At 46.6% G+C, this 25483-nt stretch overlaps 1 protein-coding gene across 1 annotated transcript in view; it reads left to right on the forward strand.

The window, feature by feature from the left end:
- LOC106595591 (glutamate receptor-interacting protein 1) overlaps positions 1-25483 on the forward strand; it is a 431870-nt gene that overhangs the window by 212177 nt on the left and 194210 nt on the right. The window contains 1 exon segment of the mRNA XM_045722404.1: positions 8868-8948. Coding sequence (XP_045578360.1) covers positions 8868-8948 — 81 coding nt within the window.

Raw genomic sequence — 25483 nt, forward strand, 5'->3', positions numbered from 1 at the left:
GTGTGTGTGTGTGTGTGTGTGTGTGTGTGTGTGTGTGTGTGTGTGTGTGTGTATGTGCAGATTGGCAATGTGGTGTGTGTGTGTGTGTGTGCAGATTGGCAATGTGGTGTGTGTGTGTGTGTGTGTGTGTGTGTGTGTGTGCAGATTGGCAATGTGGTGTGTGTGTGTGTGTGTGTGTGTGTATGTGTGTGTGTGTGTGCAGATTGGCAATGTGGTGTGTGTGTGTGTGTGTGTGTATGTGTGTGTGTGTGTGCAGATTGGCAATGTGGTGTGTGTGTGTGTGTGTGTGTGTGTGTGTGTGTGTGTGTGTGTGTGTGTGTGTGTGTGTGTGTGTGTGTGTGTGTGTGTGTGTGTGTGTGTGTGTGTGTGTGTGTGTGTGTGTGTGTGTGTGTGTGTGTGTGTGTGTGTGTGTGTGTGTGTGTGTGTGTGTGTGTGTGTGTGTGTGTGTGTGTGTGTAGCCTATGTGTTAGTGTGGCTGACTGGGTATGGCTGGGGTCCATAAGCAGTGACTGCTGTTCAGTGATGATAGCCCTCCCTCTGTCTTCACATGACATCCCAGTAATCCCTGACCCCCTCCATGCATTCCACAAAGCCTAATGTACTGGAGCAATGGAGGATGCTGAGAGAAGCACTCATCTGGAGCCCTAAAACAGGAGGTCATTGTGGGGAGGACAAAGGTATTCTCTTCCTGGTCCTGTCAGGCACTACTGCTGTTGTCTTCCTGTCAGAGACTACTACTGTTGTTGTCTTCCTGGTCCTGTCAGAGACTACTACTGTTGTCTTTCTGTCAGAGACTACTACTGCTGTTGTCTTCCTGTCAGAGACTACTACTGTTGTTGTCTTCCTGGTCCTGTCAGAGACTGCTACTGTTGTTGTCTTCCTGTCAGAGACTACTACTGTTGTTGTCTTCCTGGTCCTGTCAGGCACTACTGCTGTTGTCTTCCTGTCAGAGACTACTATTGTTGTCTTCCTGTCAGAGACTACTAATGTTGTTGTCTTCCTGGTCCTGTCAGAGACTGCTACTGTTGTTGTCTTCCTGTCAGAGACTACTACTGTTGTTGTCTTTCTGTCAGAGACTGCTACTGCTGTTGTCTTCCTGGTCCTGTCAGGCACTACTGCTGTTGTTGTCTTCCTGGTCCTGTCAGAGACTACTACTGTTGTTGTCTTCCTGTCAGAGACTACTACTGTTGTTGTCTTCCTGGTCCTGTCAGAGACTGCTACTGTTGTTGTCTTCCTGGTCCTGTCAGACACTACTGCTGTTGTCTTCCTGTCAGAGACTACTACTGTTGTTGTCTTCCTGGTCCTGTCAGACACTACTGCTGTTGTCTTCCTGTCAGAGACTGCTACTGTTGTTGTCTTCCTGGTCCTGTCAGGCACTACTGCTGTTGGCTTCCTGTCAGAGACTACTACTGTTGTTGTCTTCCTGGTCCTGTCAGACACTACTGCTGTTGTCTTCCTGTCAGAGACTACTACTGTTGTCTTCCTGTCAGAGACTACTACTGTTGGCTTCCTGTCAGAGACTACTACTGTTGTCTTCCTGTCAGAGACTACTACTGTTGGCTTCCTGTCAGAGACTACTACTGTTGTCTTCCTGGTCCTGTCAGAGACTGCTACTGTTGTTGTCTTCCTGGTCCTGTCAGAGACTACCGTTGTTGTCTTCCTGTCAGACACTACTGTTGTTGTCTTCCTGGTCCTGTCAGAGACTGCTACTGTTGTTGTCTTCCTGGTCCTGTCAGAGACTGCTACTGTTGTTGTCTTCCTGGTCCTGTCAGAGACTACTACTGTTGGCTTCCTGTCAGAGACTACTACTGTTGGCTTCCTGTCAGAGACTACTACTGTTGTCTTCCTGTCAGAGACTACTACTGTTGTCTTCCTGTCAGAGACTACTACTGTTGGCGTCCTGTCAGAGACTACTGCTGTTGTCTTCCTGTCAGAGACTACTACTGTTGGCTTCCTGTCAGAGACTACTACTGTTGGCTTCCTGTCAGAGACTACTACTGTTGGCTTCCTGTCAGAGACTACTACTGTTGGCGTCCTGTCAGAGACTACTACTGTTGTCTTCCTGTCAGAGACTACTACTGTTGGCTTCCTGTCAGAGACTACTACTGTTGTCTTCCTGGTCCTCTCAGAGACTACTGGTTCTGTTCATGCAGCTGTCTGATGGTTATTTCAGCAGTGTAGCAGATAACTGTCTATTGTCTCTGTACTAGGAGAGGGAGGGGGTTCCTCTGTGTACTGATCAACACACTGGGGTTCCTCTGTGTACTGACCAACACACTGGGGTTCCTCTGTGTACTGATCAACACACTGGGGTTCCTCTGTGTACTGATCAACACACTGGGGTTCCTCTGTGTACTGATCAACACACTGGGGTTCCTCTGTGTACTGATCAACACACTGGGGTTCCTCTGTGTACTGATCAACACACTGGGGTTCCTCTGTGTACTGATCAACACACTGGGGTTCCTCTGTGTACTGATCAACACACTGGGGTTCCTCTGTGTACTGATCAACACACTGGGGTTCCTCTGTGTACTGATCAACACACTGGGGTTCCTCTGTGTACTGATCAACACACTGGGGTTCCTCTGTGTACTGACCAACACACTGGGGTTCCTCTGTGTACTGATCAACACACTGGGGTTCCTCTGTGTACTGACCAACACACTGGGGTTCCTCTGTGTACTGATCAACACACTGGGGTTCCTCTGTGTACTGATCAACACACTGGGGTTCCTCTGTGTACTGACCAACACACTGGGGTTCCTCTGTGTACTGATCAACACACTGAGATGAAGGGATGCCTGTGGTTTGATTGAGTGTTGTCTTTCACCTCAATGTTAACATGTCAATGTTGTTATGTCAACGTTGACAGGTTGGGTCGTCCAAGAGCCACTCCATTACCGAGCCGACAAGGTGAAAAGTCTGCACCTATCTGGTGACAGTAAAACATATACAGTATACAGTTAATTCAGAAAGTATTCAGACCCTTTCCATCGTGTCTCCATTGATCCTTGAGATGTTTCTACAACTTGATTGGAGTCCACCTGTGGTAAATTCAATTGATTGGACATGATTTGGAAAGGCACACACCTGTCTATACAAGGTCCCACAGTTGACAGTGCATGTCAGAGCAAAAACCAAGCCATGAGGTCGAAGGAATTGTCTGTAGAGCTCCGAGACAGGATTGTGTTATAGGACAGATCTGGGGAAGGGTACCAAAACATTTCTGCAGCATTGAAGGTCCCAAAGAACACAGTGGCTTCCATTATTCTCAAATGGAAAAAGTGTGGAACCACCAATACTCTTCCTAGAGCTGGCCGCCCGGCCAAATTGAGCAATCAGGGGAGAAGGGCCTTGGTCAGGGAGGTGACCAAGAACATGATGGTCGCTCTGATAGAGCTCCAGAGTTCCTCTGTGGAGATGGGAGAAGCTTCCAGAAGGACAACCATCTCTGCAGCACTCCACCAATCTGGCCTTTAAGGTAGAGTGGCCAGACGGAAGCCACTCCTCAATAAAAGGCACATGACAGCCCGCTTGGAGTTTGACAAAAGGCACCTAAAGGACTCTCAGACCATAAGAAACAAGATTCTCTGGTCTGATGAAACCAAGATTGAACTCTTTGGCCTGAATGCCAAGCGTCATGTCTGGAGGAAACCTGGCACCATCCTTACGGTGAAGCATGGTGGTGGCAGCATCATGCTGTGGGGATGTTTTTCGGTGGCAGGGACTGGGAGACTAGACAGGATTGAGGGAAAGATGAACGAAGCCAAGTACAGAGAGATCCTTGATGAAAACGTGCTCCAGAGAGCTCAGGACCTCAGACTGGGGTAAAAATAAATAACAAACGGAAATATCAAAGGCTGTAACGTAACAAAATGTGGGAAAAAGGAAGGGGTCTGAATACTTCCCGAATGCACTATGTATACAGTTGAAGTCGGAAGTTTACATACACTTAGGTTGGAGTCTTCAACCACTCCACAAATTTCTTGTTAACAAACTATAGTTTTGGCAAGTCGGTTAGGGCATCTACTTTGTGCTTGACACAAGTAATTTTTCCAACAATTGTTTACAGACAGATTATTTTACTTATAATTCACTGTATCACAATTCCAGTGGGTCAGAAGTTTACATACAGTAAGTTGACTGTGCCTTTAAACAGCTTGGAAAATTCCTGAAAATTATGTCATGGCTTTAGAAGCCTCTGATAGGCTAGTTGACATCATTTGAGTCAATTGGAGGTGTACCTGTGGATGTATTTCAAGGCCTACCTTCAAACTCAGTGCCTCTTTGCTTGACATCATGGGAAAATCAAAAGAAATCAGCCAAGACCTCAGAAACAAAATTGTAGACCTCCACAAGTCTGGTTCATCCTTGGGAGAAATTTCTCAACGCCTGAAGGTACCATGATCATCTGTATAAACAATAGTACACAAGTATAAACACCACGGGACCACGCAGCCTTCATACCGCTCAGGAAGGAGACGCATTCTGTCTCCTAGAGATGAACGTACTTTGGTGCGAAAAGTGCAAATCAATCCCAGAACAACAGCAAAGGACCTTGTGAAGATGCTGGAGGAATCAGGTACAAAAGTATCTATATCGACAGTAAAACGAGTCCTATATTGACATAACCTGAAAGGCCGCTCAGCAAGGAAGAAGCCACTGCTCCAAAACCGCCATAAAAAAGCCAGACTATGGTGTGCAACTGCACATGGGAACAAAGATTGTATTATTTGGGGAAATGTCCTCTGGTCTGATGGAACAAAAATAGAACTGTTTGGCCATAATGAACATCGTTATGTTTGGAGGAAAAAGGGGACGCTTGCAAGCCGAAGAACACCATCCCAACCGTGAAGCACGGGGGTGGCAGGATCATGTTGTGGGGGTGCTTTGCTGCAGGAGGGACTGGTGCACTTCGCAAAATAGATGGCATCATGAGGCAGTAAAAGGATGTGGTTATATTGAAACAACATCTCAAGACATCAGTCAGGAAGTTAAAGCTTGGTCGCAAATGGGTCTTCCCACTGGACAATGACCCCAAGCATACTTCCAAAGTTGTGGCAAAATGGCTTAAGGACAACAAAATAAAGGTATTGGAGTGGCCATCACAAAGCCCTGACCTGTATCCCATAGAAACTTTGTGGGCAGACCTGAAAAAGTGTGTGCAAGCAAGGAGGCCTAAAAAACCTGACTCAGTTACACCATTTCTGTCAGGAGGAATGGGACAAAATTCACCCAACTTATTGTGGGAAGCTTGTGGAAGGCTACCCAAAATGTTTGACCCAAGTTCAACAATTTAAAGGCAATGCTACCAGATACTAAGTGAGTGTATGTAAACTTCTGACCCACTGGGAATGTGATGAAAGAAATAAAAGCTGAAATAAATAATTCTCTGAGTTTAAATGTATTTGGCTAAGGTTTATGTAAACTTCCGACTTCAACTGTATATATTTACACACACACCAGACTGTTTATTAGCTACACCATCCAGTTCATGAAAATGGTTTTCTCCTTCAGACAGTGAGTCATGTGGCCATGGCTTGCTATATAAAGCAGGCAGACAGGCATCGAAACATTGAAACGGACGGCCTCCTGGAATTTTCACGCACGACAGTGTCTAGGGTTTACAGAGAATGGTGCGACAAACAAAACACGTTCAGTCAGCAGCAGTCCTGTGGGTGGAAACAGCTCGTTGATGAGAGAGGTTGAAGGAGAATGGAAAGAATGGTGCAAACTAACAGGCGGGCCACAAAATAACAGAGCAGTACAACAGTGGTGTGCAGAACGACATCTCGGAACGCACAACTTGCCGAATCCGTGACAAGGATGGGCTATTGCAGCAGATGACCACCCTGTGTTCCTATCAGCTAAAAACAAGGAGAAGCAGCTCCAGTGGGCAGGCCATCACCAACACTGGGTTCCTATCAGCTAAAAACAAGAAGAAGATGCTCCAGTGGGCAGGCCATCACCAACACTGGGTTCCTATCAGCTAAAAACAAGGAGAAGATGCTCCAGTGGGCAGGCCATCACCAACACTGGGTTCCTATCAGCTAAAAACAAGAAGAAGTGGCTCCAGTGGACAGGCCATCACCAACACTGGGTTCCTATCAGCTAAAAACAAGAAGAAGATGCTCCAGTGGGCAGGCCATCACCAACACTGGGTTCCTATCAGCTAAAAACAAGAAGAAGCAGCTCCAGTGGGCAGGCCATCACCAACACTGGGTTCCTATCAGCTAAAAACAAGAAGAAGATGCTCCAGTGGGCAGGCCATCACCAACACTGGGTTCCTATCAGATAAAAACAAGGAGAAGCAGCTCCAGTGGGCAGGCCATCACCAACACTGGACAATTAAGGTGTAGAAACACATATCCTGGACCGACGAATCCCGGTTCCTGTTAAGTCATGGTGATGGTAGAGTCAGGATTTGGTGTAAGCAGCATGAGTCCATGGACCCATCCTGCCTGGTCTCAACGGTACAGGCTGATGGTAGAGTCAGGATTTGGTGTAAGCAGCATTAGTCCATGGTCCCATCCTGCCTGGTGTCAACGGTAGAGGCTGATGGTAGAGTCAGGATTTGGCGTAAGCAGCATGAGTCCATGGCCCCATCCTGCCTGGTGTCAACGGTACAGGCTGATGGTAGAGTCAGGATTTGGTGTAAGCAGCATTAGTCCATGGTCCCATCCTGCCTGGTGTCAACGGTAGAGGCTGATGGTAGAGTCAGGATTTGGCGTAAGCAGCATGAGTCCATGGTACCATCCTGCCTGGTGTCAACAGTACAGGCTGATGGTAGAGTCAGGATTTGGCGTAAGCAGCATGAGTCCATGGTCCCATCCTGCCTGGTGTCAACGGTACAGGCTGATGGTAGAGTCAGGATTTGGTGTAAGCAGCATGAGTCCATGGTCCCATCCTGCCTGGTGTCAACGGTACAGGCTGGTGGCGGCGGTATCTACAGCAACTGCACGATGCCATCGCGTCAGCATAGACCAACGTCCCTGTAAAACGTTTCCCGACTTGTAGAATCTATGCCCCAAAGAATTCAGGCTGTTCTGGTACTAGATGGGTTAATAAACTGTCCGGTGAATATATACAGTATATATATTTAAACAAATTTCAGTCATTTTCTTTTCAGTTGGATATGTGTCTGAAGATACTCTGTGTTTGTGAGTCTCCATAGCTGACACTTGGATTCACTTCCTTGTTGTTATCCCCTCGATATCTTGTTTGAGTCCTTTCAGGGGATGTTGTGTGGTTGTGAGTGCTATCTGTCTCCTTGGTCCTGGTGAGAGGGTTGTTGACTGTGTGGTTGTAGTGTTATCTGTCTCCTTGGTCCTGGTGAGAGGGTTGTTGACTGTGTGGTTGTAGTGCTATCTGCCTCCTTGGTCCTGGTGAGAGGGTTGTTGACTGTGTGGTTGTGAGTGCTATCTGCCTCCTTGGTCCTGGTGAGAGGGTTGTTGACTGTGTGGTTGTGAGTGCTATCTGCCTCCTTGGTCCTGGTGAGAGGGTTGTTGACTGTGTGGTTGTAGTGCTATCTGGCTCCTTGGTCCTGGTGAGAGGGTTGTTGACTGTGTGGTTGTAGTGCTATCTGTCTCCTTGGTCCTGGTGAGAGGGTTGTTGACTGTGTGGTTGTAGTGCTATCTGTCTCCTTGGTCCTGGTGAGAGGGTTGTTGACTGTGTGGTTGTGAGTGTTATCTGTCTCCTTGGTCCTGGTGAGAGGGTTGTTGACTGTGTGGTTGTAGTGCTATCTGTCTCCTTGGTCCTGGTGAGAGGGTTGTTGACTGTGTGGTTGTAGTGCTATCTGTCTCCTTGGTCCTGGTGAGAGGGTTGTTGACTGTGTGGTTGTAGTGCTATCTGTCTCCTTGGTCCTGGTGAGAGGGTTGTTGACTGTGTGGTTGTGAGTGTTATCTGTCTCCTTGGTCCTGGTGAGAGGGTTGTTGACTGTGTGGTTGTAGTGCTATCTGGCTCCTTGGTCCTGGTGAGAGGGTTGTTGACTGTGTGGTTGTGAGTGCTATCTGCCTCCTTGGTCCTGGTGAGAGGGTTGTTGACTGTGTGGTTGTAGTGCTATCTGCCTCCTTGGTCCTGGTGAGAGGGTTGTTGACTGTGTGGTTGTAGTGCTATCTGTCTCCTTGGTCCTGGTGAGAGGGTTGTTGACTGTGTGGTTGTAGTGTTATCTGGCTCCTTGGTCCTGGTGAGAGGATTGTTGACTGTGTGGTTGTAGTGTTATCTGTCTTCTTGGTCCTGGTGAGAGGGTTGTTGACTGTGTGGTTGTAGTGCTATCTGTCTCCTTGGTCCTGGTGAGAGGGTTGTTGACTGTGTGGTTGTGAGTGCTATCTGTCTCCTTGGTCCTGGTGAGAGGGTTGTTGACTGTGTGGTTGTAGTGCTATCTGTCTCCTTGGTCCTGGTGAGAGGGTTGTTGACTGTGTGGTTGTAGTGCTATCTGGCTCCTTGGTCCTGGTGAGAGGGTTGTTGACTGTGTGGTTGTAGTGCTATCTGCCTCCTTGGTCCTGGTGAGAGGGTTGTTGACTGTGTGGTTGTAGTGCTATCTGTCTCCTTGGTCCTGGTGATAGGGTTGTTGACTGTGTGGTTGTGAGTGCTATCTGTCTCCTTGGTCCTGGTGAGAGGGTTGTTGACTGTGTGGTTGTAGTGCTATCTGGCTCCTTGGTCCTGGTGAGAGGGTTGTTGACTGTGTGGTTGTAGTGCTATCTGTCTCCTTGGTCCTGGTGAGAGGGTTGTTGACTGTGTGGTTGTAGTGCTATCTGCCTCCTTGGTCCTGGTGAGAGGGTTGTTGACTGTGTGGTTGTGAGTGCTACAGTAGCTATCTTAACTCAGTAGCTGACAGTGTCTTTCCCTTCCTTGTTGTCCTCTAGATGAGGGGCCGTACACAAAGCACTCCAACCCCTCCAGGCCACCGGATGGAGCGCTGGCCATCAGGAGGCAGAGTATCCCAGGTAAGGATACATGACCTCTGACCCCTCACTGAGCCTTGACCTTTAATCTCTCACCTATCAACCCTAACCTGATTGACCCCAAACGTGATCGACCCATCTCCCCTTACCTGATTGGACACTAGTCACCTCATAACTACCACCTGCTGCCTAACCCATACCTCCCAATGAGCTAGATTAGCCCCTCCCCTCACCAGTCCTTTCCTAGGACAAGCTAAGCAGTTCAATGCATAATTCAAGATGTTGTGATCCTTACCCGCCTTTACCTGTCCTTTCATCACCTGACCCTCTGTCCCTTCACACCCGGAAATGTCTCTCTTTGCCTCTGAAAGAAACCATATGTGCTTCAACAGTGGAAAACCTTTGCAAACATGTTCTAAATGTCTTGATGTGAATCTATTGAACACATTTACATGGACTCAGTGAGCTCTATCAGAATGTGTTGTATCTCATGGACTCAGTGAGCTCTATCAGAATGTGTTGTATCTCATGGACTCAGTGAGCTCTATCAGAATGTGTTGTATCTCATGGACTCAGTGAGCTCTATTAGAATGTGTTGTATCTCGTGGACTCAGTGAGCTCTATTAGAATGTGTTGTATCTCGTGGACTCAGTGAGCTCTATCAGAATGTGTTGTATCTCGTGGACTCAGTGAGCTCTATTAGAATGTGTTGTATCTCGTGGACTCAGTGAGCTCTATCAGAATGTGTTGTATCTCATGGACTCAGTGAGCTCTATCAGAATGTGTTGTATCTCATGGACTCAGTGAGCTCTATTAGAATGTGTTGTATCTCATGGACTCAGTGAGCTCTATCAGAATGTGTTGTATCTCGTGGACTCAGTGAGCTCTATCAGAATGTGTTGTATCTCATGGACTCAGTGAGCTCTATCAGAATGTGTTGTATCTCATGGACTCAGTGAGCTCTATTAGAATGTGTTGTATCTCGTGGACTCAGTGAGCTCTATCAGAATGTGTTGTATCTCGTGGACTCAGTGAGCTCTATTAGAATGTGTTGTATCTCGTGGACTCAGTGAGCTCTATTAGAATGTGTTGTATCTCGTGGACTCAGTGAGCTCTATTAGAATGTGTTGTATCTCGTGGACTCAGTGAGCTCTATCAGAATGTGTTGTATCTCGTGGACTCAGTGAGCTCTATCAGAATGTGTTGTATCTCGTGGACTCAGTGAGCTCTATCAGAATGTGTTGTATCTCATGGACTCAGTGAGCTCTATCAGAATGTGTTGTATCTCGTGGACTCAGTGAGCTCTATCAGAATGTGTTGTATCTCGTGGACTCAGTGAGCTCTATTAGAATGTGTTGTATCTCGTGGACTCAGTGAGCTCTATCAGAATGTGTTGTATCTCGTGGACTCAGTGAGCTCTATCAGAATGTGTTGTATCTCATGGACTCAGTGAGCTCTATTAGAATGTGTTGTATCTCATGGACTCAGTGAGCTCTTAGAATGTGTTGTATCTCGTGGACTCAGTGAGCTCTATCAGAATGTGTTGTATCTCATGGACTCAGTGAGCTCTATCAGAATGTGTTGTATCTCATGGACTCAGTGAGCTCTATTAGAATGTGTTGTATCTCGTGGACTCAGTGAGCTCTATTAGAATGTGTTGTATCTCGTGGACTCAGTGAGCTCTATCAGAATGTGTTGTATCTCGTGGACTCAGTGAGCTCTATCAGAATGTGTTGTATCTCGTGGACTCAGTGAGCTCTATTAGAATGTGTTGTATCTCATGGACTCAGTGAGCTCTATCAGAATGTGTTGTATCTCGTGGACTCAGTGAGCTCTATCAGAATGTGTTGTATCTCATGGACTCAGTGAGCTCTATCAGAATGTGTTGTATCTCATGGACTCAGTGAGCTCTATTAGAATGTGTTGTATCTCGTGGACTCAGTGAGCTCTATCAGAATGTGTTGTATCTCGTGGACTCAGTGAGCTCTATCAGAATGTGTTGTATCTCATGGACTCAGTGAGCTCTATTAGAATGTGTTGTATCTCGTGGACTCAGTGAGCTCTATTAGAATGTGTTGTATCTCGTGGACTCAGTGAGCTCTATCAGAATGTGTTGTATCTCGTGGACTCAGTGAGCTCTATTAGAATGTGTTGTATCTCGTGGACTCAGTGAGCTCTATCAGAATGTGTTGTATCTCATGGACTCAGTGAGCTCTATCAGAATGTGTTGTATCTCATGGACTCAGTGAGCTCTATTAGAATGTGTTGTATCTCATGGACTCAGTGAGCTCTATCAGAATGTGTTGTATCTCGTGGACTCAGTGAGCTCTATCAGAATGTGTTGTATCTCGTGGACTCAGTGAGCTCTATCAGAATGTGTTGTATCTCATGGACTCAGTGAGCTCTATCAGAATGTGTTGTATCTCATGGACTCAGTGAGCTCTATCAGAATGTGTTGTATCTCGTGGACTCAGTGAGCTCTATTAGAATGTGTTGTATCTCGTGGACTCAGTGAGCTCTATCAGAATGTGTTGTATCTCATGGACTCAGTGAGCTCTATCAGAATGTGTTGTATCTCGTGGACTCAGTGAGCTCTATCAGAATGTGTTGTATCTCATGGACTCAGTGAGCTCTATCAGAATGTGTTGTATCTCGTGGACTCAGTGAGCTCTATCAGAATGTGTTGTATCTCATGGACTCAGTGAGCTCTATTAGAATGTATTGTATCTCATGGACTCAGTGAGCTCTTAGAATGTGTTGTATCTCATGGACTCAGTGAGCTCTATCAGAATGTGTTGTATCTCGTGGACTCAGTGAGCTCTATCAGAATGTGTTGTATCTCATGGACTCAGTGAGCTCTATTAGAATGTGTTGTATCTCGTGGACTCAGTGAGCTCTATCAGAATGTGTTGTATCTCATGGACTCAGTGAGCTCTATCAGAATGTGTTGTATCTCGTGGACTCAGTGAGCTCTATCAGAATGTGTTGTATCTCGTGGACTCAGTGAGCTCTATTAGAATGTGTTGTATCTCGTGGACTCAGTGAGCTCTATCAGAATGTGTTGTATCGCTGGGAGCCAACTCTCTGAGCAACAGATTACTGGGCATGTGTTGCATCTCCTGGCCTCGTCTGAGAGTTATTAACAAGCTGTTCTGTCAACAACAACAACAACAACGCCAGGCTCAGCTCTAGAGCGAGATACAAGAGATCTCCTTCACTGCCGACTCAGAGCCACGCTGCTGTACACACTGTCCTCATTGTCTTCAGACAGAGAGTTTAGTCAGGGACACGCTGGGGGATGGACAGAGATGTTTGGATGGCTTTGAAAAAGAGGGAGATGGTGATCATGTTTTTGTAGCCAGTCCCTGTCTGTAATCTTTCATCTGGAGGCACCAAGGGCATCGTAACCATCTCCTGAAGTCATCAGCTCTGAGGTCAGTCTGGTCGCTATAGCAACGAGATGTCAGTCTGGTCGCTATAGCAACAAGGGTTCAGTCTGATTGCTGTAGCACCAAGAGGTCAGTCTGATCGCTGTAGCAACAAGAGGTCAGTCTGATCGCTGTAGCAACAAGAGGTCAGTCTGATCGCTGTAGCACCAAGAGGTCAGTCTGATCGCTGTAGCACCAAGAGGTCAGTCTGATCGCTGTAGCAACAAGAGGTCAGTCTGATCTCTATAGCAACAAGAGGTCAGTCTGATCTCTGTAGCACCAAGAGGTCAGTCTGATCTCTATAGCAACAAGAGGTCAGTCTGATCGCTGTAGCACCAAGAGGTCAGTCTGATCGCTGTAGCACCAAGAGATCAGTCTGATCTCTATATCAACAAGAGGTCAGTCTGATCGCTATAGCACCAAGAGTTCAGTCTGATCGCTGTAGCAACAAGAGTTCAGTCTGATCGCTATAGCACCAAGAGTTCAGTCTGATCGCTGTAGCAACAAGAGGTCAGTCTGATCGCTATAGCACCAAGAGGTCAGTCTGATCGCTATAGCACCAAGAGGTCAGTCTGATCGCTGTAGCAACAAGAGGTCAGTCTGATCGCTGTAGCAACAAGAGGTCAGTCTGATCTCTATAGCAACAAGAGGTCAGTCTGATCGCTGTAGCACCAAGAGGTCAGTCTGATCGCTGTAGCACCAAGAGATCAGTCTGATCTCTATATCAACAAGAGGTCAGTCTGATCGCTATAGCACCAAGAGTTCAGTCTGATCGCTGTAGCAACAAGAGTTCAGTCTGATCGCTATAGCACCAAGAGTTCAGTCTGATCGCTGTAGCAACAAGAGGTCAGTCTGATCGCTATAGCACCAAGAGGTCAGTCTGATCGCTATAGCACCAAGAGGTCAGTCTGATCGCTGTAGCAACAAGAGGTCAGTCTGATCGCAGTAGCAACAAGAGCTCTCTCTTCCTTCCTCTTTCTTTCCTCTGATGAAGATGAAGGGTTTTGTGCTGCTTGTTCAATTCTCCCATTAAAGGGATATCAGACAAGCTCTGTCATCTGTGATGTTAAAGAAGGGGGAGTGGGGGGGGACTACTCCCACAAGGATAGTCAAAATTCTCCTTCATTAGACAAAGGTTATTTAAAGCTTAGGGGTTAAGTTTAGGGTTAGGGTTAGAATTACGGTTAGGTTTTAGGTTAGAATTAGGGTAAGGGGTTAGTGGTTAGTTTTAGGGTTAAGGTTAGAAGTATGTTTAGGTTCCTGTCTAGGTTTCTTCCTAGGTTTTTGGCCTTTCTAGGGAGTTTTTCCTAGGGAGTTTTTCCTAGCCACCGTGCTTCTTTCACATGCTTTGCTTGCTGTTTGGGGTTTTAGGCTGGGTTTCTGTACAGCACTTTGAGAATATCAGCTGATGTACGAAGGGCTATATAAATACATTTGATTTGATTTGATTTAGGCTAAGGGGTTAGGGCTAGGAGTTACGGGTTAAGGTTGGGATAAGGGCAATGCTTAGGGTTAGGGGTTAGAGAAAATAGGATTTTAGGGTTAGGGTTAGGTTTAGGGTTACAAATAGGGTTAGGGTTAGGGGTTAGAGAAAGTAGGAATTTGAGTAGAAATCAATTGTAAGTCCCCACGAGGATAGAATAACCAAATGTGTGTGTGTGTGTGTGTGTGTGTGTGTGTGTGTGTGTGTGTGTGTGTGTGTGTGTGTGTGTGTGTGTGTGTGTGTGTGTGTGTGTGTGTGTGTGTGTGTGTGTGTGTGTGTGTGTGTGTGAGAGAGTGAGAGAGTGAGAGAGTGAGAGAGAGAGTGTAGCTATAACAACAGTATTACCATATTATACACTGCTGAATAACCATTGGACTCCCCTGCCCCACCACAGACACCTCTTGTCTACATGCTAGAGAGGGAAGCGCTTTAGTCTGAGAGAGATTGTCATTTTCATCACAGCTAATCCATGGTGATATATTGTAATGTTACTATAGGTTATGTATTGGCATTTAATAATAGATAGTTACAAACGTGACTTTGTTTTAGCCAGCGGTCAATCCCTTCAAAACACAACCATTTAAACATGATTCAATACCCTCTGTTGGTTCAGGGAACTGATTCAATACCCTCTGTTGGTTCAGGGAACTGATTCAATACCCTCTGATGGTTCAGGGAACTGTTTCAATACCCTCTGATGGTTCAGGGAACTGATTCAATACCCTCTGTTGGTTCAGGGAACTGATTCAATACCCTCTGATGGTTCAGGGAACTGATTCAATACCCTCTGATGGTTCAGGGAACTGATTCAATACCCTCTGTTGGTTCAGGGAACTGTTTCAATACCCTCTGTTGGTTCAGGGAACTGATTCAATACCCTCTGTTGGTTCAGGGAACTGATTCAATACCCTCTGTTGGTTCAGGGAACTGTTTCAATACCCTCTGTTGGTTCAGGGAACTGTTTCAATACCCTCTGTTGGTTCAGGGAACTGATTCAATACCCTCTGTTGGTTCAGGGAACTGTTTCAATACCCTCTGATGGTTCAGGGAACTGTTTCAATACCCTCTGTTGGTTCAGGGAACTGATTCAATACCCTCTGATAGTTCAGGGAACTGTTTCAATACCCTCTGATGGTTCAGGGAACTGTTTCAATACCCTCTGATAGTTCAGGGAACTGTTTCAATACCCTCTGTTGGTTCAGGGAACTGTTTCAATACCCTCTGTTGGTTCAGGGAACTGTTTCAATACCCTCTGATGGTTCAGGGAACTGTTTCAATACCCTCTGATGGTTCAGGGAACTGATTCAATACCCTCTGATGGTTCAGGGAACTGATTCAATACCCTCTGTTGGTTCAGGGAACTGATTCAATACCCTCTGTTGGTTCAGGGAACTGTTTCAATACCCTCTGTTGGTTCAGGGAACTGATTCAATACCCTCTGTTGGTTCAGGGAACTGTTTCAATACCCTCTGTTGGTTCAGGGAACTGTTTCAATACCCTCTGATGGTTCAGGGAACTGATTCAATACCCTCTGATGGTTCAGGGAACTGATTCAATACCCTCTGTTGGTTCAGGGAACTGTTTCAATACCCTCTGTTGGTTCAGGGAACTGATTCAATACCCTCTGTTGGTTCAGGGAACTGTTTCAATACCCTCTGTTGGTTCAGGGAACTGATTCAATACCCTCTGTTGGTTCAGGGAACTGTTTCAATACCCTCTGTTGGTTCAGGGAACTGTTTCAATACCCTCTGATGGTTCAGGGAACTGATTCAATACCCTCTGATGGTTCAGGGAACTGATTCAATACCCTCTGTTGGTTCAGGGAACTGTTTCAATACCCTCTGTTGGTTCAGGGAACTGTTTCAATACCCTCTGTTGGTTCAGGGAACTGATTCAATACCCTCTGTTGGTTCAGGGAACTGATTCAATACCCTCTGATGGTTCAGGGAACTGATTCAATACCCTCTGATGGTTCAGGGAACTGTTTCAATACCCTCTGTTGGTTCAGGGAACTGATTCAATACCCTCTGTTGGTTCAGGGAACTGATTCAATACCCTCTGTTGGTTCAGGGAACTGTTTCAATACCCTCTGTTGGTTCAGGGAACTGATTCAATACCCTCTGTTGGTTCAGGGAACTGTTTCAATACCCTCTGATGGTTCAGGGAACTGATTCAATACCCTCTGTTGGTTCAGGGAACTGTTTCAATACACTCTGATGGTTCAGGGAACTGATTCAATACTCTCTGTTGGTTCAGGGAACTGTTTCAATACCCTCTGATGGTTCAGGGAACTGATTCAATACCCTCTGATGGTTCAGGGAACTGTTTCAATACCCTCTGTTGGTTCAGGGAACTGATTCAATACCCTCTGTTGGTTCAGGGAACTGATTCAATACCCTCCGTTGGTTCAGGGAACTGATTCAATACCCTCTGTTGGTTCAGGGAACTGATTCAATACCCTCTGATGGTTCAGGGAACTGATTCAATACCCTCTGTTGGTTCAGGGAACTGTATCCTGTTTGGTATTTATTGTTTTCATTTTACCTGTTATATAAATGTTATGTACTCAGGTTAGAGATATGGTGTTTGTGTTCATAGCTAGTTCCTGTTTTATTTGTTTTGATGAAACCAGTGTTATAGGAAATAATAACTCAGAGAGGCTATGAGCATCCGGGAGCAGTTTACGAGACGACAGATAGAAGTTGTCAACGACTACGTGATTTTAAACATACTTCTGGTGCAGTAAATGCAGAGCCAACTGAAACACTCTTTCACCCTTTCTCTCTCTTTCTCCTAACAGGCTTAATGCATTCTGCCAGTGTGTCTTGAATTTCTGAAACACTTGTTGAATCAAATATATTTGTTTGCATAGATGACTTCATCCTTTCCTCGCCCACACACAGTGAGATGAACGGAGAGAGAGAGATCGGGAGAGGTCAAGGGTGATAGGGAAATAAACAACTGAAGAAAGAGAGAAAGATGTGTGTTCTGACTACCTACCGACCTGTCTGTCTGTCTGTCTGTCTGTCTGTCTGTCTGTCTGTCTGTCTGTCTGTCTGTCTGTCTGTCTGTCTGTCTGTCTGTCTGTCTGTCTGTCTGTCTGTCTGTCTGTCCGTCTCGCTGGTGCTGTGGGAGAGGTGGGAGAGAGTTGGACTGTTTGTCTTCTGTCCCTCTGGTGGTGTGGGAGGTGTGGGAGAGGTGGAGAAGTTGGAGAGACAGGAGGGTTGCGTGCCCTATCCCCTATATAGTGCACTATTTTTGACCAGGGCCCATGTAGTGCACTGTGGGGACTTTTTAGGATCTGCGTTGCCAGTTCCTCGTCTCTGAGATGGGAGGTAAACACAGTCAGATCCTGGAGAGAGAACAGAGGTGAGAGAACAGAGGAGAGAGAACCGAGGAGAGAGAACAGAGAACAGAGGAGAGAGAACAGAGAACAGAGGAGAGAGAACAGAGAACAGAGGAGAGAGAACAGAGAACAGAGGAGAGAGAACAGAGGAGAGAGAACCGAGGAGAGAGAACCGAGGAGAGAGAACAGAGAACAGAGGAGAGAGAACAGAGAACAGAGGAGAGAGAACAGAGGAGAGAGAACCGAGGAGAGAGAACCGAGGAGAGAGAACAGAGGAGAGAGAACCGAGGAGAGAGAACAGAGGAGAGAGAACAGAGGAGAGAGAACAGAGGAGAGAGAACCGAGGAGAGAGAACAGAGGAGAGAACAGAGGAGAGAGAAGAACAGAGGAGAGAGAACAGAGGAGAGAGAACAGAGGAGAGAGAACAGAGGAGGAGAGAACAGAGGAGAGAGAACAGAGGAGAGAGAACAGAGGAGAGAGAACAGAGGAGAGAGAACAGAGGAGAGAGAACAGAGGAGAGAGAACAGAGGAGAGAGAACAGAGGAGAGAGAACAGAGAACAGAGGAGAGAGAACAGAGGAGAGAGAACAGAGGAGAGAGAACAGAGGAGAGAGAACAGAGAACAGAGGAGAGAGAACAGAGGAGAGAGAACAGAGGAGAGAGAACAGAGAACAGAGGAGAGAGAACAGAGAACAGAGGAGAGAGAACAGAGGAGAGAGAACCGAGGAGAGAGAACAGAGGAGAGAGAACAGAGGAGAGAGAACAGAGGAGTGAGAACAGAGGAGAGAGAACAGAGGAGAGAGAACAGAGGAGAGAGAACAGAGGAGAGAGAACAGAGGAGAGAGAACAGAGGAGAGAGAACCGAGGAGAGAGAACCGAGGAGAGAGAACAGAGGAGAGAGAACCGAGGAGAGAGAACCGAGGAGAGAGAACCGAGGAGAGAGAACCGAGGAGAGAGAACCGAGGAGAGAGAACAGAGGAGAGAGAACAGAGGAGAGAGAACCGAGGAGAGAGAACAGAGGAGAGAGAACAGAGGAGAGAGAACCGAGGAGAGAGAACCGAGGAGAGAGAACCGAGGAGAGAGCAGCAGAAAGCAAAACATCTCTGTTAGACCCAGAAACCATTCATCCTCTCTGGTACACATGTTTACCTGTAGAAATATCCCCTCATCTCTTAGAGACGAGCACCAATAGCAGGAAGATCCTGCAGTACATCAGGTATGGTGGCTCTACGTTCAGGCAGCCATAGAAGCTGAGATGAGTTGTAAAAGGTCCCTCCTATATCATTAGTCTGTCTCCGAGATCACCGTTTCAGGGGCAGTGGCCTTTCTCTACGGCTGATTGATGCTCAGTGGTCACCTTATATCAACTCTAGCATGTTGTAAACTAGGCTGATTTGGTTCAGTGCAGATTATCAGGCACAGCAGGGAATCTTCAAAAAGGGGAACCGAAGCCCCGGGTCCCCTCTCTTCCTTCCTGTTTGTCCCCATCGCACACACGCACACACACACACACACTCCTTCCCATCCCCACCACAACTCTGCCAGCCAGCTAGCTAGCGCTTCCGATTAGCCGCAACCCGCTAGCACGGAAATGACTTTAGCTCTGCACAGATACCCCGCCTCCCCTCCACTACCCCAGCACCAAACTCCTTTTCTCCATCCTGACGCCCCCTTGGCATTCTCATCAATATGCAAATGTCTAAGTTAACATTTAATTAAAGAGTAGAATGGCTTGGTCTTTTTCAATGATATGCTTAGTGGGCTATAGACACTGACAGGACAGGCTGTCTGGCAGCACCTAGCTTGTACCTGAACTACATCTCAAATGGCATGCTGTCCCCTATATATGTCCCCTATATATGTCCCCTATATATGTCCCCTATATCTGTCCCTTATATATATGTCCCCTATATATGTCCCCTATATGTGACCCCTATATGTGTCCCTTATATATATATGTCCCCTATATATGTCCCTTATAAATGTCCCCTATATATGTCCCCTATATATGTCCCTTATATATGTCCCTTATATATGTCCCTTATATATGTCCCTTATATATGTCCCCTATATATGTCCCCTATGTATGTCCCTTATATATGTCCCTTATATATATATATATGTCCCCTATATATGTCCCTTATATATGTCCCCTATATATGTCCCCTATATATGTCCCCTATATAGTGCACTACTTTTGATAGATCTGAGGCCAGTGGTTTGTAGTGTAGTAACCATGTTGTAGTGTTCAGTGGTTTGTAGTGTAGTAACAACCCTAGATTTGTGTTGGGACTATATCTCCTGGAAGGATGAAATAGTAGGAATAAAATAACATTTTTTAATAAAAAATATGTCCATTATTATTTGAATATGTTGGTAACCAGTTGTATAAAAGTGATAATGCCCTGGAAGACGGTGTTTGGAGGATAGTATATTGGTACAGTTTGCCGGCCCTCGACAAGCCAATATACTGTATCTTCCAAATACCAGCTTATCACTTAACTAAACAATAGACAGAGAGTTAAAGGTAAGGGAATACAAAGGAGGACAGGTTGATATCCTCTGTTCCTTGGTGTCACTACATCATGCTGTTTTAAAGTGTCCTGGACAGTATCCCTGCTGGGTGCTGTTCTCAGAGCCATCTGTCAGGCCTGCTCACTAGGGAAATGACTGAGCAGGAGAAGGCCATTTAGTCTGACGCAGTCCCCTTGTCTCACTGTCCTCAAACCCTACTATCACACAGGACAGGAACGGGCAGACAGGAGAGGATATGACATATGGGGGGGGGTGAGAGAAGAGAGGGAGAGGAAGGGAGGATAGGACATAGGAAAGGGCAGAGGAGAAGAGAGGAGGAGAGAGGAGGAGAGAGGAGGAGGACGAGAGGAGGAGGAGGAGATAGGAGGAGAGAGAGGAGGACGAGAGGAGGAGGAGGAGGAGGAGGAGAGAGGAGGGAGAGAAGGAGAGAGAGGAGAGGAGGAGAGAGGAAGACGAAAGAGGAGGAGAGAAGAGGAGGAGGAAAGAGGAGGAGAGAGGAGGAGGAGGAGGAGGAGGAAAGAGGAGAAGGAAAGAGGAGGAGGAGGAGTAGAGAGGAGGAGTAGAGAGGAGGAGAGAGGAGGAGAGAGGAGGAGGAGGAAAGAGGAGGAGGAAAGAGGAGGAGAGAACACACTGAGGTTTTCTCGTTAGGGTAAATGTCTGTCCTCTGTCCTCTCTCTCCTCCGTGACCAGGAAACAGATAAGTGGTGGAGTGGTCCAGCAGTGTCAGTTCGTTAGTAGGCAAATGGAAGACGGCCTTTGAATCAGCTGTTGTGTGACTGTGGAGCCTACCACCTGCTCAGAACCATGGATCTGTACATAGATCTGTTCTGTTTAGTAAAGCAGATCTTCTCATGTTTTACTCTGATGAGAGAGAGAGAGAGAGAGAGAGAGAGAGAGAGAGAGAGAGAGAGAGAGAGAGAGAGAGAGAGAGAGAGAGAGAAAGAGAGAGAGAGAGAGACAGAGAGAGAGAGAGGGAGAGAGAGAGAGAGAGAGAGAGAGAGAGAGAGAGAGAGAGGGAGAGAGAGAAGGCTTGTTTCTCTCTCTTGATCGTATCTCTAACCCCTCGCCTCCATTCTAAGAGGCTTATCCACATTCTGAGCATCACAGACAGAAATATAACCCACCAGATCCCAGCCAGGTCTCTGGGGCTTTGGAACAGAGAGACAGTTTGTCTCTTCACAGTGTGATGCTCAATTAATTCACCCTCCAGTGTTCACAGAACCATAGTTGACTGGTTATGTTGATGAAGGACGTCCAGACTGTCTCAGATTGTAGTGGTTAGATATGACTGGTTATGTTGATGAAGGACCTCCAGACTGTCTCAGATTGTAGTGATTAGATATGACTGGTTATGTTGATGAAGGACGTCCAGACTGTCTCAGATTGTAGTGGTTAGATATGACTGGTTATGTTGATGAAGGACGTCCAGACTGTCTCAGATTGTAGTGATTAGATATGACTGGTTATGTTGATGAAGGACCTCCAGACTGTCTCAGATTGTAGTGGTTAGATATGACTGGTTATGTTGATGAAGGACCTCCAGACTGTCTCAGATTGTAGTGATTAGATATGACTGGTTATGTTGATGAAGGACGTCCAGACTGTCTCAGATTGTAGTGGTTAGATATGACTGGTTATGTTGATGAAGAACCTCCAGACTGTCTCAGATTGTAGTGGTTAGATATGACTGGTTATGTTGATGAAGGACCTCCAGACTGTCTCAGATTGTAGTGGTTAGATATGACTGGTTATGTTGATGAAGGACCTCCAGACTGTCTCAGATTGTAGTGATTAGATATGACTGGTTATGTTGATGAAGGACCTCCAGACTGTCTCAGATTGTAGTGATTAGATATGACTGGTTATGTTGATGAAGGACCTCCAGACTGTCTCAGATTGTAGTGGTTAGATATGACTGGTTATGTTGATGAAGGACGTCCAGACTGTCTCAGTATTCAGTCTGCTCCAGTGTGTTCCTAGTTCCTAGCTGTCAGTATTCAGTCTGCTCCAGTGTGTTCCTAGTTCCTAGCTGTCAGTATTCAGTCTGCTCCAGTGTGTGTTCCTAGTTCCTAGCTGTCAGTATTCAGTCTGCTCCAGTGTGTTCCTAGTTCCTAGCTGTCAGTATTCAGTCTGCTCCAGTGTGTGTTCCTAGTTCCTAGCTGTCAGTATTCAGTCTGCTCCAGTGTGTTCCTAGTTCCTAGCTGTCAGTATTCAGTCTGCTCCAGTGTGTTTCCTAGTTCCTAGCTGTCAGTATTCAGTCTGCTCCAGTGTGTTCCTAGTTCCTAGCTGTCAGTATTCAGTCTGCTCCAGTGTGTGTTCCTAGTTCCTAGCTGTCAGTATTCAGTCTGCTCCAGTGTGTTCCTAGTTCCTAGCTGTCAGTATTCAGTCTGCTCCAGTGTGTGTTCCTAGTTCCTAGCTGTCAGTATTCAGTCTGCTCCAGTGTGTTCCTAGTTCCTAGCTGTCAGTATTCAGTCTGCTCCAGTGTGTGTTCCTAGTTCCTAGCTGTCAGTATTCAGTCTGCTCCAGTGTGTTCCTAGTTCCTAGCTGTCAGTATTCAGTCTGCTCCAGTGTGTTCCTAGTTCCTAGCTGTCAGTATTCAGTCTGCTCCAGTGTGTGTTCCTAGTTCCTAGCTGTCAGTATTCAGTCTGCTCCAGTGTGTTTCCTAGTTCCTAGCTGTCAGTATTCAGTCTGCTCCAGTGTGTTCCTAGTTCCTAGCTGTCAGTATTCAGTCTGCTCCAGTGTGTTTCCTAGTTCCTAGCTGTCAGTATTCAGTCTGCTCCAGTGTGTGTTCCTAGTTCCTAGCTGTCAGTATTCAGTCTGCTCCAGTGTGTTCCTAGTTCCTAGCTGTCAGTATTCAGTCTGCTCCAGTGTGTTCCTAGTTCCTAGCTGTCAGTATTCAGTCTGCTCCAGTGTGTTCCTAGTTCCTAGCTGTCAGTAGTCAGTCTGCTCCAGTGTGTTCCTAGTTCCTAGCTGTCAGTATTCAGTCTGCTCCAGTGTGTTCCTAGTTCCTAGCTGTCAGTATTCAGTCTGCTCCAGTGTGTTCCTAGTTCCTAGCTGTCAGTATTCAGTCTGCTCCAGTGTGTGTTCCTAGTTCCTAGCTGTCAGTATTCAGTCTGCTCCAGTGTGTTCCTAGTTCCTAGCTGTCAGTATTCAGTCTGCTCCAGTGTGTTCCTAGTTCCTAGCTGTCAGTATTCAGTCTGCTCCAGTGTGTTCCTAGTTCCTAGCTGTCAGTATTCAGTCTGCTCCAGTGTGTGTTCCTAGTTCCTAGCTGTCAGTATTCAGTCTGCTCCAGTGTGTTCCTAGTTCCTAGCTGTCAGTATTCAGTCTGCTCCAGTGTGTGTTCCTAGTTCCTAGCTGTCAGTATTCAGTCTGCTCCAGTGTGTTCCTAGTTCCTAGCTGTCAGTATTCAGTCTGCTCCAGTGTGTTTCCTAGTTCCTAGCTGTCAGTATTCAGTCTGCTCCAGTGTGTTCCTAGTTCCTAGCTGTCAGTATTCAGTCTGCTCCAGTGTGTGTTCCTAGTTCCTAGCTGTCAGTATTCAGTCTGCTCCAGTGTGTTCCTAGTTCCTAGCTGTCAGTATTCAGTCTGCTCCAGTGTGTGTTCCTAGTTCCTAGCTGTCAGTATTCAGTCTGCTCCAGTGTGTTCCTAGTTCCTAGCTGTCAGTATTCAGTCTGCTCCAGTGTGTTCCTAGTTCCTAGCTGTCAGTATTCAGTCTGCTCCAGTGTGTGTTCCTAGTTCCTAGCTGTCAGTATTCAGTCTGCTCCAGTGTGTTCCTAGTTCCTAGCTGTCAGTATTCAGTCTGCTCCAGTGTGTTCCTAGTTCCTAGCTGTCAGTATTCAGTCTGCTCCAGTGTGTGTCCTAGTTCCTAGCTGTCAGTATTCAGTCTGCTCCAGTGTGTGTTCCTAGTTCCTAGCTGTCAGTATTCAGTCTGCTCCAGTGTGTTCCTAGTTCCTAGCTGTCAGTATTCAGTCTGCTCCAGTGTGTGTCCTAGTTCCTAGCTGTCAGTATTCAGTCTGCTCCAGTGTGTTCCTAGTTCCTAGCTGTCAGTATTCAGTCTGCTCCAGTGTGTTCCTAGTTCCTAGCTGTCAGTATTCAGTCTGCTCCAGTGTGTTCCTAGTTCCTAGCTGTCAGTATTCAGTCTGCTCCAGTGTGTGTTCCTAGTTCCTAGCTGTCAGTATTCAGTCTGCTCCAGTGTGTGTTCCTAGTTCCTAGCTGTCAGTATTCAGTCTGCTCCAGTGTGTTTCCTAGTTCCTAGCTGTCAGTATTCAGTCTGCTCCAGTGTGTTCCTAGTTCCTAGCTGTCAGTATTCAGTCTGCTCCAGTGTGTGTTCCTAGTTCCTAGCTGTCAGTATTCAGTCTGCTCCAGTGTGTGTTCCTAGTTCCTAGCTGTCAGTATTCAGTCTGCTCCAGTGTGTGTTCCTAGTTCCTAGCTGTCAGTATTCAGTCTGCTCCAGTGTGTGTCCTAGTTCCTAGCTGTCAGTATTCAGTCTGCTCCAGTGTGTTCCTAGTTCCTAGCTGTCAGTATTCAGTCTGCTCCAGTGTGTGTTCCTAGTTCCTAGCTGTCAGTATTCAGTCTGCTCCAGTGTGTGTTCCTAGTTCCTAGCTGTCAGTATTCAGTCTGCTCCAGTGTGTGTTCCTAGTTCCTAGCTGTCAGTATTCAGTCTGCTCCAGTGTGTTCCTAGTTCCTAGCTGTCAGTATTCAGTCTGCTCCAGTGTGTTCCTAGTTCCTAGCTGTCAGTATTCAGTCTGCTCCAGTGTGTTCCTAGTTCCTAGCTGTCAGTATTCAGTCTGCTCCAGTGTGTGTTCCTAGTTCCTAGCTGTCAGTATTCAGTCTGCTCCAGTGTGTTTCCTAGTTCCTAGCTGTCAGTATTCAGTCTGCTCCAGTGTGTTCCTAGTTCCTAGCTGTCAGTATTCAGTCTGCTCCAGTGTGTGTTCCTAGTTCCTAGCTGTCAGTATTCAGTCTGCTCCAGTGTGTTCCTAGTTCCTAGCTGTCAGTATTCAGTCTGCTCCAGTGTGTGTTCCTAGTTCCTAGCTGTCAGTATTCAGTCTGCTCCAGTGTGTTCCTAGTTCCTAGCTGTCAGTATTCAGTCTGCTCCAGTGTGTGTTCCTAGTTCCTAGCTGTCAGTATTCAGTCTGCTCCAGTGTGTTCCTAGTTCCTAGCTGTCAGTATTCAGTCTGCTCCAGTGTGTGTTCCTAGTTCCTAGCTGTCAGTATTCAGTCTGCTCCAGTGTGTTCCTAGTTCCTAGCTGTCAGTATTCAGTCTGCTCCAGTGTGTGTTCCTAGTTCCTAGCTGTCAGTATTCAGTCTGCTCCAGTGTGTTCCTAGTTCCTAGCTGTCAGTATTCAGTCTGCTCCAGTGTGTGTTCCTAGTTCCTAGCTGTCAGTATTCAGTCTGCTCCAGTGTGTTCCTAGTTCCTAGCTGTCAGTATTCAGTCTGCTCCAGTGTGTTCCTAGTTCCTAGCTGTCAGTATTCAGTCTGCTCCAGTGTGTTCCTAGTTCCTAGCTGTCAGTATTCAGTCTGCTCCAGTGTGTTCCTAGTTCCTAGCTGTCAGTATTCAGTCTGCTCCAGTGTGTGTTCCTAGTTCCTAGCTGTCAGTATTCAGTCTGCTCCAGTGTGTTCCTAGTTCCTAGCTGTCAGTATTCAGTCTGCTCCAGTGTGTGTTCCTAGTTCCTAGCTGTCAGTATTCAGTCTGCTCCAGTGTGTTCCTAGTTCCTAGCTGTCAGTATTCAGTCTGCTCCAGTGTGTGTTCCTAGTTCCTAGCTGTCAGTATTCAGTCTGCTCCAGTGTGTT

The sequence above is a fragment of the Salmo salar genome, chromosome ssa07 (genome assembly GCF_905237065.1).
Source record: "Salmo salar chromosome ssa07, Ssal_v3.1, whole genome shotgun sequence".
NCBI lineage: Eukaryota > Metazoa > Chordata > Actinopteri > Salmoniformes > Salmonidae > Salmo > Salmo salar.